The following is a 14,100-nucleotide window of genomic DNA, read 5'->3' as shown; positions in this document are numbered from 1 at the left end:
GGTCTAACTACGATTCTGCCTACGCCTTGTACCATGACCCTCTGCCCAAGAGACTCTGCTTTACAGTTGTACCCCTTTGCTTGTTCAGAACCCGTCGCTTTGCACCTCTCTTTATAAGACCTGGCAGCATCCAATTAGCCGAGGGCTCCTCCCGAGGTGAAAGGCGGCTGTTAAAGGCGGAAGCAAGAGCGAGAACAGGGTGCTTAGCATTAGTTCTGAATTTAGGGTGCCAACCGTGACATACTGTCATGCATGGGGAAACAGACTATTGCTGAGTATCCTGAATGCTAGGTGTTCTTGAAAATAAGAAAAAATTAATGTCACACAAATTTAGTTTTGTAAAAGGTTACTGCAAAGCACAGTGATATACATATCGGTAAAACCCAATTAGACATATGCATTTCTACCTAAAAGATAACTATTTGGGCATTCAAACATCTTCTGAAAAACTCGATTCGAGTTTTATCTCCGAAAAAAACTTGAATGTCAGGTTTTAGGTGGCGAATAGTCGAATTTGAGTTCTTTAAGGGCCAGTGTATGATAAATTTCGAAAATCAAATTTGAATTTTTAAAAAAACTTGAATCGAATTTTAATAATCCCCTAGTCAAATTTGACAGTTTTGGCCATAAAAAAACTAAAAAATTTCAATTCGATTTTTCACTTCGACCCTTGATAAATCTGTCCATAAGGGTTAGTTCTATCCAAGTGCAAAATTAGAGCTCACTACAGACAAATTCTGCCACTCTCTGTTAATTCCTATAACTCTAACTTTCACCCATTGATAAATGCACCTCAAAAATCCCATAGAAATTTATATAATGTGGTGGAATTTTACTATGGTGAGCTCTAATCTCACATTTTCTGTCATAAAACCTTTGCATCACTCTGACCTTAGATTAATTAACTATTAATTTGTTAATTAAATCATGGAGCAATTAAGTTAACACAGCTAAAGAATCGCCTTTTGTGCAATAGCCATTGTATAGCAAGGCCTAGCCACCCATCCATGAAAATATAAAGCCCTGTGATTCTTGCAGCTACTTGTATAATATATAAACTGCCTTTGTGCCTGGCCTTATAAAATTTAGCTTTGTGTTATGGCTGTTTATGCGCTGTGCAACCTCACTACTAGATGTAACTTGTCATCTGATTTGTATCTGCTATTCCAGGCAAGATATGCAATAAGTAATATCTTTTCCAGTTACATGGAAAACATCACAACAATGTTATAATCCTTTAAAAGTCTTTATTTATTTCTTCCACAGGCTACAAGTCATTCTATGTTGTTAGTATGGAAGAGTGATGGTCTGTGCATGTTTGTGCTGTAAAAGCCTAAACTCTGGTTATTTTTCATACTGTCTAGTGGTGGAACAGAGATTATCCACTTATGAAACATGAATGACTACAGTGTACAGAATAACATTACAGAATAGCCCTAGTCCACTGTGGGGCCATGAAGACTGATCATGCTTCTAGATACTAGGAAACTGGAACCTTCATATTCTGTTATATCTGCTCTATTGCAAGCAATGTGGATCTGTACACTTGTGTCAGTATATTCAGCTCTACAAGGGCATTGTCCTACAGAACCCACACTTATAGCACTAGAGCACTAATGGGTGCAACAATGGGTGCTTTGTCCCTGAGAGTTGCACTCTACTCCTACTAAATGGAGTGCAGGGGCCTACTGCCATTCTCCAACAGCAGAACAAAGTGTACAAAGTGCAAAAAAAGGCAGATTGTGGCCTTTTTTTTATTTATTTTTTTTGCACTTTGCAAACTGAATTCTGCAACATAAATGACCTATACAGACTATTCTGTAGCCAAACTATTTGCAACTGGAAATCTACTTCACATTCAGAGAGTTTTATGTTAAACGTTTGTGCAATTCTGTAGCTGCAATTCAAACAAGTTGCACCATTTGGAGAAAATTAATGGAATATAAACTAGAAAACGACTCAATCTAGCAAGTCTTCATCGCTTAGTGTAAGCACCAGCCATCACTATCCCCCAATGAGAATAATGAAAACTGAGAAATGACTTTGTAAAGTAGTGATGTAAAATGCAGGAATAAATGTATTGCAAAGGAACCATTCATCCCATCCATATCCATCTTGTTGCAAGAAAACGCAGACGACAAGACGGATGCGCCGAATATAACAGAAGTGATAGAAAAATGGCAGGTATAAGCTACATGTATCCAACATGACTGTCAGATATGAACGCAGCACACTGCATCTTCATCCGACAGTCGACATCCCATTATATTATGACTTGTCACCTGCGTTTTGTTGCACATGAATTGTTTGTGGAGTTCAGCCCTAAAAGTAAAAACATGTTTACAATTACAAAACAAACTACAGATATCACTTTGGGGCAGACTTCTGAAAAGTTGAGACATCTCTCTTGTATGGGTCTTGACTACAAACTTAGAGGTATATTTATCAAAGAGGAAAGTTAGAGAACGCCACAGTACACTAGCATGAACTACTGCATCTCTACATTCATTTCTATGGGATTTTTAAAGGTGTATTTATCAAAGGGTGAAAGTGAAAGTTCACCATTTGATAAAAATAATCCTTAATATCTCCAAAAAATGTTGTCAAGAGTTTTATTTTTTGATAGCACCTTTTGGTCAAAAGCTCACCAGAGTTCGGAAGTGCTGAGATCAAGTCTATCCAATGGTGCACACAGGCATTTCTTTTATTAAAGGATTCTATTAGTGCGCCAGTGAGTAGTGAATGTAATAAAACTTCTTACTGAAAAAGTTGTTGTGTTTGCTCCAAAAGATTACAACGCCTTCAAGCACTTCTTTAAAAGTGGGCAATGCACAATTAATGCGCAGTTTATGGAAGAGTATTACATTGCAAATGCGAGTTTTTATTCTTATTACTAGGAGTAGTATTACTAGGACACAATAAGCCAGATTCACTTGGGTTCCATTTTGTTTTTCCCCATTCCAGTGTTTCTTTACGGGACAAAATGAACTGTCCTTGGGTAAATAACCTACATTTTGCAGGAATTCATTCTTCATACTAGTACATGCACACTAAAAAATGTATCTATGTTACTCTATTGCACATTCACAAGTCTAATGGGGTAAATTACAACTGGGAAGAAGTACAGAGTACTAAGTGGCTTTAGAGTGTTTCCCTTGGTGCTCATTCAGAACTTCCTTCCCATCCTGGTTGCAGTTTACACCAGATAACAAAAATCTGGCATCAGGGTACACAGGCAAGCTATGTCTTACTACTGGCCAAAGAATACAATGCTGCACAGTCAATGTTGTATTTGAGGCAGCTGCATATCACTGGGGATGGCTAACATATTGGCATCCCCAGTAAATCCAACATTCCTTGGTAATAAAACACCCAAAACAAAAAAATAATTTGATTAATATGACAAACTCGCAGTATTAGCAGAATGTCTAAGAAATAATAAAGAACATTAAAAAGACAAACCTAAATGTCATTCTCAGCAAAATAAAAGCGAACCCTTTCTTAACCTCACTATTAATATGGATGACAGGTATAGTCCTTCTGCACTGTGCTAGTCTTGTGTCAGATTTTCTATGCAGAGAGACAGCATGTCCCTTTCTCTCTTCTGATCCCTGTGTGCAGAGCAGTAATGAAATCTATGAATGTAATTGAGAGCTGGTCTTCTCGGAGAAAGGGTTTTGATATCTGCTCAGACACAGATGCCTTCATTACGTGCTATTGTCTGTGTATATTGTAACCAGGATACTTATCCTGCAAAGTTTCCTAGGCACCAAATAAAGTGAATTATATTCTCATTAATGATGCGACAAGTGAGGTTTGCATTTAACAGTGGTGCAGAGAATGTACAATGTCAAATATATCTGTTATCAGTTGCAGAATTCAATAGCTATTAACAAATAACATAACGGTACAATTTGGAAATTGTATTTTTACAAGGCAGGGGTATTTGTAAGAGGCTCAGGTGCTTGGTATTGTAGATCACAATTGGTAAAGGAATATACTGTGACTAATTGTCCTACAGATTTAAAGGACAAGTTAGAGCAAATAGGAAGGGTGTATAGAACATTTTCCATTAACACAGCACTGCCTACATGTGGCAGCACTTTCTTAATGAGGGGCAGCATCTTCTGGCCATTCTAAAGTGCAAGCTAGAGAGCTTAATGAACTCAAGTTGCCTTAAATTTACGCAGTTTCCCAAAAACATTTGCAGGCAGCAAAATGTGGAAATTTGCCGCAAATGTACTATGTTGCTCGCAATTCAATTAAAGGAATTGTAAAACTATTCACCAGGTGTCTCAGGCCTACTGTTTGAAAGAAGCAAATGTTCATTTAAGACGACTTCATTAAGGCAAAACATAAAAAAAGTTTACATCCATAAAATGATGAATGATTTAACTGACTGCATTCCTTGGGCTTGGAAATAGCATGACTGTAATTCATACATTGAATTTGTGTGCGTGAACTTGTTAGCATAAGAATCCCTTAGACAGCGCTTTGGTAACAAATCTTGTTCTCCTTTTATTATTTTTATTTGAAGTCACATATAAAAGGCTTAACTTCTGCAAAGAAGAAACCCAGATTAATGAATTTAAGCAAAACTGTGGGGTGAATTAAACTACTATTTTTAAACAAGGTCCTATACATGCCTATTAATGGCAACAGTTAGGTCCCACCTATCATAATTATTTCCAGGGTTGCTGGTGCCTGCAAAAATGGTACATTGCCTTCTCCAGAAATGGGCATTTTCGAGCTTTGCAGAAATAGCTACTCCCATGTAAGCAGGCTAGTAAACTTTACTGAAATATATCTACTGATCATAAATGTGCATGTTCAACTCTGTATCAGAGACAAGGCAACTGCTGTTGCACACATGTTATAAGCAGCTACCCCTCAGGGGCTCTGGACCAATAAATGCTAAAGCATCATTTATAATAATAAAAAAGCATCAAAATAATAAAATCCATCATCTGAACAATATCACTAAACCACAAATGTTACCTGGAGAAGAATTTCTTGGAAACCTTTTGGAGAAAATGCATGTCACTCTATATAAACTTTTTTTCTTGAATTCATACTGACCCATTAAACATAGTAATTCTAATTTCATATGATTAAAATTTAGGCAGAATATATTTAAGAATAAGGTTTAACATTTTTCAGCCTCAGCTACTATGTACTTGCCATACACCCACATTTCTGCTGATCGCTGTCTGTGGGTGCTGGGAGCTACTCATCAACAGCAGGTTAGGGGCTGTAGAGAGGACAAGCGTTGCACAACAACATATAATAATAATGATCTCCACTAAAGTACTAAGATCTAGTGATCTCTAATTAGCTGTTGCCAATGGACAAAATCTCTGCATGCCGTCATTTTTAACATACCAGTATATCGTAGGTGCTGCATAAGCCAACACTATACATATCAGGTTCACTGTTGCTACACAAAGTATTCTTAAGCCACTGTCTTTAAATTTCCTTGCATACATATTTCTAGAAAAATAAAAATTCCAACTCTGCAGCCTTCTTTTCAAAGGGTGTGTGCACCGCACCATAAGAACAACTATCTTTTTTATATATCTGATTTAATATCTCATTAAAGTTCGCAGTTGTAACATGTAATAAAGGTTTTTAGCACTTCTATTAAAATGTAATGCCAAATATATGTTTGGCATTTTAGAACACCCATTTGCAAGTCATATGCCACCAAAATGTCTTCACAAAAATGTAATATATACTAAACAAATCACGTCATGATATGTGAAGCCTCAGGCTGCTGTTCATACGCTAGATCTACTGATGCAGAGCTTAAATCTCCGATAGTCTTGAAAAGAAAAATAAGAAGCAATAAGCAGCACTGGCACCAGCTTAATTTCTTTTGATTTACAAAGGACCCATTCACTCCATTCGGATTTCTACACAAGACTCACCATACACTATATGTTTTCTTGTCTTCTTGCCTTTTATATCCTTAGCTTGTTAGGAACACAATTATACAAGACAGCACTGTACTGTATTTTCCTGTTTCTATGGAGTTTAGCAGTGCCTTGGCTATCCATGAGGAAGTGCAGCTGCAGTGTTAGATACCGACATGTGTGTCAAAATCTCCTATTATTTAATCTCCAACAGTTTGACATTCTAATAGATCACAGTAAGGTGATGGCTGAAATATCACTACATTTTTCATTTCCCTTTAGTTAGTTCATACACCGACAAGGGAGCATTTATCAATTAACTTAATACTACTGCAAAAACTAAGAAATCAAGAATATATACAGACTAAAAATATGATGTGGGACAGTTTAATGGAGGGCTGTGTGTTTTTCCTGTGTTGCACATACACAATGCTTTCAAAATATTAATTTTCAACATAAGCTCAATGAATAACGCTTGTGCTTTACATATTTTTTACCTATTGTTTTATTTAGGAAATAGCTACAGTTTTTGGTATTTATGGCATCAAACAAGAAAATGAGACCACTTTCACTTTAGCATTTCTTGGTCCTGCAGAGCAGATAAAAAGCTAATAAATCTAATAACCTATCCACAGAGAAGCCACGATAATGAGCTCAAATGCTGGAGCTTAGAGAAGGGAGGGGTACGTTTGTTGCATGGAGCACAAATTGACCTGTTTATAAAGGAAGAGGAATTTCAGAGAAAACAAATCAATTAGTGCTTTACAAAGGCAAAAAAACAGGAAAAACTTGGATTTTTTAAATTAAATATAGGCAGAAAGCATTTTTAACACAAGTGTTAACACATTTAAGTGTTTTATGGTATATACTATAACTCTTAAACACTCCCTGCTCCTTGTAGTCTGTCATTCGATTTTCATGTTTGCTAGACTACTTTGCTTTCATCAATGTGGTTTAACTAATGTTCATTCAACTAGGTTGTTATTCAGTTAACAACATATGCCGCCCAATCTTGTCTACCTCTGGATCGGCTTGCTATTATTACTACCCAAACAAGCATCTGCCTTGACTCATCATAGTGATTATGAAATGCTTGTACCCCTATATTGGCTTGCTATAATGACTAATCAGATGAAGGTATATTGACCTTGACTCACCATAATGATTATCCAAACACTTTGATCTCTGTATTGGCTTGCTATAATGACTAATCAGATGTACATACATTTGCCTTGATGCATCATAGTTATTACCCAAACTGTACCCCTGTATTGGCTTACAATGATTAACACCCAAACAAGCATCTGCCTTAACTCATTATAGTGATTGTGCAAACAGTTCTACCTCTGTATTGGCTTGCTACAATGACTAATTTGATGAACATACATCTGCCTTTGCACATCATAGTGATTATCCAAACTCCTGTACCCCAGTTCTGGCTTGCTACAGTATAATGACTAATCATATAAAGGTTCATCTGCCTTGACTCATCATAGTGATTATCCAAATGATTGTACCTTTCTATTGCTCACAACCATAACTAATAATAGCATAGAGGAAGTATGACAAAATGAATGTGACAAAATGAGACAGAATTAGCGGTGGGCAAATTTGAGAAACACATTGACGTCAATGGGTGTCAAAATTATTTTGAAGCAAGTTAATTTTGACGCCCGTGACAATTTTTATACGTGTGCCTATTTTGTCCATAAAATCAATGGCCACGACCAAATTTTTTGACGTGGCAGATTTTTCGCTGGTGAATTTTCACTTCAGTTTTGCAAATTATTTATTATTATTTGCCGGCAGTAAAACACGGCAAATTTGCTCCTGGTTGCTCCTGATTCGCCCCTTAACTAGATTATAGTAAAATATTGGCATATATCTCAACAACCGAGAGCTTACCAAGTTTGTGTCATCAGTTCACCAGTTTGTTACAATTTATCTCACTCAGAATGTGCTGCATAACCTGCAGTATTTGACTACTTCACCACAGACTATATTACCACCTACAAATCCTTCATAAATTTATCTATAGTCAATAGAGCCCAACTTTTTACAACTGGTATCAATGTCTGCTATTCTTTATTGATCTGTAGTGTTCAATATTCAAAGCTTCATACAGTCAAATACAAGAGGTCCTATACACTCAACCCATTATCAATATATTAAGCTACTAAAGCTACTAAGCTACTAAATGCTTTACCCTTTAAACAAAACAGGGTAAAATAACTTTCTTTTGTTTGTTCATGATTCAAAGTTTGTCATATGTACAGAGTACAGAATACACAGTATAATGAAATTCTTACTTGAATGCCCTCTTTACAGACTAGACAATTAACAATCAGTGTAACATTACAATAATATAAAATCACAATTAAGTAATTTTTTACTCTAGATATATACAATAAGTTACAAAAAGGTCTGTCTTGTTCTAAATACAGTAAAGTTATTTGTCCTATCTACTGTAGCTAACATGTACTATTATCAAAATGTACTACATGTACTATTATCAAAATTACCATAACTCTATTGGTGCATTAGGTTAACCCTATTCCCCTATTGGTGCATTAGGTTAACACATTGATGTGAGTAAGTGCCATTGATAAAGCAAGAGAATGACACAGAGGACAATGAGAGGGCTTGTTTTAAGGACAGAATAAATATATGTAAGGGAAATTTAAGCCTGGGGTTATTTTACTACCCCTGTAATTCTATCAGTCTAACAGTTTAACATATATGTAATATTTCAGTGAAAGCATGCGTGCCTTATTTTCACTCATTTATAATGCTAAAGTAAATCCAACCTACATAGTAATCTAATCACTTGTCATAATTAGATATATCCTATTAGATATTAAAAATAAACTACTGAAATAGTTCTACTCGTACAGATAACAAGTCCTGTTTTTCTGAGGGTCAGATTTCCACAAAGTTTGCCTTCAGGAATCAAGGAACCTATTTTTATCCAACAAACATGTAATTCAACTAGTTAATGTTGTTTGGAACTGCCTTGAAGCCAGTGGTTGCTATAGTATGTTACATTTAACACATATAATCATATATTAAAAGAATTCTGCTTAAAAGAGAAGGAAAGGCTAAAATTAAGTAAGCTTTATCAGAAAGCTCTATATAAATACAGCAGTAAACCCTCAAAGTAATGCTGCTCGCAGTCCTCTGTCAAAAGATACACAGCATTTCATTCATTTTATTGTGTACACATGGGCTTCTGTATCAGACTTCCTGTTTTCAGTTTAAACCTCCAGGGCTTGGGCTTGAGCATGCTCAGTTTGCTCCTCTCTCCCTATCCCCCTCCCTTTTCCCTCCTCCCTGCTGTAATCTGAGCCCAGAGCTTTCAGTGAGAATGTAGAGACTCGGGCAGGAAGGGGTCACACCAAGCCAATATGGCAACTGCTACAGAGAGAGCTTCTAGAGCTGTTTACTCAGGTATGGTAAAGCATTCTGCAGAATAAATATAGTGTTATAACTTGCACTATTGTGGCTAATCTATTGGCAATAAACTGCTTTGTTAGCTTTCCTTTCCCTTTAACATTTAGTTTTGCCTAAAGGTCAGATATCCACTAACCGTTTATAATAAAAGCCAAACTGTGTGTGCAGTTGTGTTTCTGATTTTGTACTCCTTTCACTGCTTTCATTATTTGTATTTGACTTATATTAACAACTATCTTGACTCTCTTATCCATACTAACAGATTTCTCTCTGTTCTCATATGCATTAATATCCCAATAGGGCACATCCTTTTAGGGGCATATAGCAGGGAAAGCATACGTTAAGTAGCTGGTAGATAGTTATATTGGAATAAATGTATATTATCTATCTTACCCAAGGCCTGGGAAGCTTGTCTTGACATTATGAATATTTTAAAAGAAAAGTAATTTGCAATTCAGCTGTGAAATATTATTCCACATCAATGTAGAGGCGATGAGATGCAATGCTGAATTCAAACATCCGCTAATTTGGCAGTGCTGCCCTATGGCCACTTATATGAGATAAGTTAGAGCAACCGCCTCAATTCAGACACAAAAAAGAAGCATAATATTTGTGATGTGAATGCTCATTGAAATGAAGTGCCCAGCATTATATGCCCGAGTCTCTACCTTCTCACTCAAAGCTCTGGGCTCAGATTACAGCAGGGAAGAGGGAAAAGGAAGGGGGATAGGGAGAGAGGAGCACACTGAGCATACTCAAGCCCAAGCCCTGGAGGTTTAAGCTGAAAACAGGAAGTCTGATATATAAGCCCATGTGTACACAAAAAACGAATCTTTTGATGTGTATCTGTGTATCTGTGTATCTTTTGACAGAGGACTGAGAGCAGCATTACTTTGAGGGTTTACTGCTGTATTTATATAGAGCTTTCTGATAAAGCTTACTTAATTTTAGCCTTTCCTTCTCCTTTAAGCAGAATTCTTCAAATATATGATTATATGTGTTAAATGTAACATACTGTAACAACCACTGGCTTCAAGACAATTCCAAACAACATTAACTAGTTGAATTACGTGTTGGTTGGATAAAAGTAGGTTCCTTGATTCCTGAAGGCAAACTTTGTGGAAATCTGACCCTCAGAAAAAACAGGACTTGTTCTTTGTGACCAGCTACGAGTAGAACTATTTCAGTAGTTTATTTCTAAAATGCATATTTACGTGATTTTTGATTTTGGAAATTTGGTTCTTAAAGTTGCCAGGGACAGCTTTTTGCCACCCCTGGTAACTGGCGGTTCACGGCCATCTGAGACACGGTTCTTACCTTGTCTCACGCCAGGAGCGCCCCTAAGAGCAGATACAGCAAGAATCAAATAGTTGTGTATCTACTTGGATCTGCTGTTTTTCTGCATGTGGATATTCAGCCTTAAATGACATTTGCTTTAAAGGGTGGTTCATCTTTAAGTTAATTTTTAGTATCTTATAGATATATATCATTACTACTTATTATTACTCATATCCAAAAAAACCCAGGTCCCAAGCACTCAAGATAGCAGGTCCCAGACCTGTATTAAGGAGGTATAAGGCAAAGAGGAAGTCTTAACACCTTGAAAAGTAAAAATGTAACTCTAGTTCATTAAAAAAACACAGAAAACTACCAAAACAACAGAAGAATTTTTAGCTCCCCCCCAGTATAATAAACATTAGATTAAAAAACAACGTTCTGTAAAAATTCATGTACATTAGTGATGGGAGAATTTCTCCCATTTAGCGAAACACCCGCGTCAATTTTGACGCTGGCGCTAAAGTCCGAATAGTGTTGATGCGCGATGGTTTTGATGCGAGTAACTTTTCCCTCATGCGTCCAAAATGTTTAATCAGTTTCAATGAATATCAGTAGAGTAATATGAGGAATGAGATCTATAATCCAGAAGCAATGGAAAAACACCTTATCCATAACATCTCAGGTCCTAAACAATCTGGATAATAGATCCCATGTATCCCATGTGGGAAAACGTTTACCAAAGAATAATAAATGATGCAATTTTTGAGGCACCCAATGAACATTTTGCACAGGGTTCCAAATGAGCTTATAAAGACTGGAAATAGAAGCCTCTGAAGAGATGTAATATTCCAAAAATTCTAAAAATATTTAGCCCAGCACATACTGTTGGTATCAGCTTTACAATGGATTCATCCAATACTGAATCAAGAAGGTTGTCATCCACTGTGTATCACAAAATACACATAGTACAATTGAGCAGGCAGGGAAACACTCTACAGAGGGAGAGGGGGCTGTAGCAGAAATCAACTCATCCATTTACTTCCACTGCACGCTCATTCATCCAGAAAAGTCAGTCATATTTCAAAGGCAGACTCCAGCAGACTGGCAGATACAAGATTCTCTGAATGGGCAGCAATCTTCTCTGTGTTATAATGTTATCTCAGCAAAGGACTTATATACTAAGAGAAGGTGCTGTGCAAAGCGCAAAACTCATTCCATTAAAATGGTATTCACAAGGTACTTCCGTCTATACATTCTTGCACCAATTTACGGTGGAGTCTGCTTTGCCGAAAAAGATTTTCAGTGCAAATGACACCGGGTGCACCAACGCAAGTGTTACACCTACACAGGCAAATGACTTACACAAAATGGGTCACACAGTAATGCCATTTTCATCATCATGAACTTAGCTTTAGGTCTAGTAACCTTTAGCAACTAGCCAGCAAATTTAAATATAGAAAAAATCCAACAATTTCTATTGGGGTGAACTCACCGAGTCATATAGGGGCCCAGATGCACAAGCCCCAAACCTTCAGCTTCCATAAAAGACAACTACTCTATAGTTGCATAGGCTGGAACACAGCCTTACACCTTTTGTGCTAAAAGGTGGCACTTAATCATAGGCCTACATTAAATGCAAGTTTTGGCACAAAATTTGGATTTTTGTTTTGGATGGTCAGGTTTGTGCCAACTAGCCAGCAGATAGAAAATGCAAGTCAAAAAACCAAAAGCGAATAACTTCTGACAGGGTGCTATAGCTTCTTAGATCTAAAAACAAAACGTGCACTTGATACTAAATTAGGGGTTCCAGGATTAGGGGGGTGCAAGGGGGAGGGCTGAATCCTGGAATTTACACCAAGCAGATTCACAAATGTTGCTGTAGTACATTTTGCGCAACCTACACAGTAATCTGTCGCATGGTACAGAGCCCAATCATTGCCCCAGATGTAAGTGCTCTGTGCTTGGGCACTGAGGGATGCAGTTTTGGGCCTCCTCTTATTCTTGCATTATCTTATAAATAATGTATATAAACGGAACTTTAATACACCCCATCCACCAGATTAAGCTGGTGCTGAGTGCATAACAGGCTTCCAAAACCCAAACATAAGTGCTTATTTCTCAACACAATGCGGTACATTTATTTACATAACCAAAGAACGTAGGACTTTTTTTTTTCCTGAATAAACAAATAAAGCTGCTACTGTTTAGAACACTAATGACATTTAATTGCAGAGAAATACAAGCAGTAACGAGGATCCAAAGGCAACTGCACATATTTAGTGATTATACAAAAGAAAGCAAACATGCCAGCTCATAATTTATAAATGATGTACTGTATATTGCATAAAGCTACTTGGTTATACAGCACATAACTTTGGTTTAGAAAACAATCATTGAAAAAGGGCTAAGTTACTTTCTGCTCAGGTAGATTGGGTAGGTTTTCTGTGTATATTTTCAGTGCCTGTTGTAATTTTGTTTTGGCAGTCAAACTTTTGCAGAATTACAAGTCCCAGACCCCCCGCCGCCAGCTTTACATGAAACAGTGAGAATGTCAGAGGCAGCTTTTGCCTACCCTGCTCTGCTGCACGAGAATAATTCCCTAATCTTTCTACTGAGCAACAAGGTTGCTTTCAGGCCAGGGATGAATCTATCACAGGTGAAAAATCAATGCAAAAGTTTCCATCCTACTTCCGAATAAACATGTCTAGAAACACATGAACGATCTGCCAATTGGTTTGGTCACTTACCCTCCATAGGGACACTGAGTCATATTTCCATTGCCAGCGTAATGAAACAAGGAAAGCTTTTCAAGCCAGTAACAAAAGCAACTGAGGGAGTTAAATCTGCTACAGTAAGCTTAAATAAAGCAGAACACGTGGCCTCACAGTTTAGTGCCTGCATCCACAGGCAGATGTTCCTATTAAGTCATTGTTATGGTACTCCGCAACTCACTTAGAGCACTTCAGGCTAACCCCACGCATGCTGTCTCCACAAGCCTTTAACTGTACTGTATACGCACGGCTGAAGTCACTTTCGTCTGCACATGACTTCATGTACAGAGTAACCAATGATTGCTAATAGAATAATGATTCATTAAAGATAAAACCAATGTTAGTCTATGGTGTAATTCACACTAGAATGCACATACAAAAATATATTTGGGTGTCTGACATCCGCTGTTTGTAGAGACACCTACTTGCTGTATACAAAATGGCCAGAATCCTGTGAGGGGTGTAATCCACCTGAGCAGGGGGCAAAGTGAAGAAAGCAGGTGCTAGTTGTAATCTTTTTTTTAACACTTTGCAACCGGTCCTGGTGTCAGTGTCTGTGGAAACTGCAATGGTACAGAGTGCAGCAAGACTTGTTGAATGATCTCTAAGGGCCAAAATGTTTATGCTCCTTAGTGTTGTAGCATTGCAATCAGGGTCTTCATATATGGTCCCTCAAGTTTTGATCTTAA

General features: G+C 37.2%; 1 protein-coding gene across 1 annotated transcript in view; it reads right to left on the bottom strand.

The window, feature by feature from the left end:
* Nucleotides 1-13,474, bottom strand: part of syt6.L (synaptotagmin 6 L homeolog) — a 207,393-nt gene extending 193,919 nt beyond the window's left edge. Inside the window, exon 1 of the mRNA XM_041581894.1 lies at nucleotides 13,388-13,474. Within this exon, the coding sequence (XP_041437828.1) occupies nucleotides 13,388-13,394 (7 nt within the window). The 5' untranslated portion in view covers nucleotides 13,395-13,474. The remainder of the gene's footprint in view (nucleotides 1-13,387) is intronic.
* Nucleotides 13,475-14,100: the final 626 nt, after the last annotated feature.

Source organism: Xenopus laevis, chromosome 2L (assembly GCF_017654675.1).
Source record: "Xenopus laevis strain J_2021 chromosome 2L, Xenopus_laevis_v10.1, whole genome shotgun sequence".
Lineage (NCBI taxonomy): Eukaryota > Metazoa > Chordata > Amphibia > Anura > Pipidae > Xenopus > Xenopus laevis.
The sequence above is the reverse complement of the archived record's forward strand: the minus strand, read 5'-3'. Positions and strand labels throughout refer to the sequence as shown.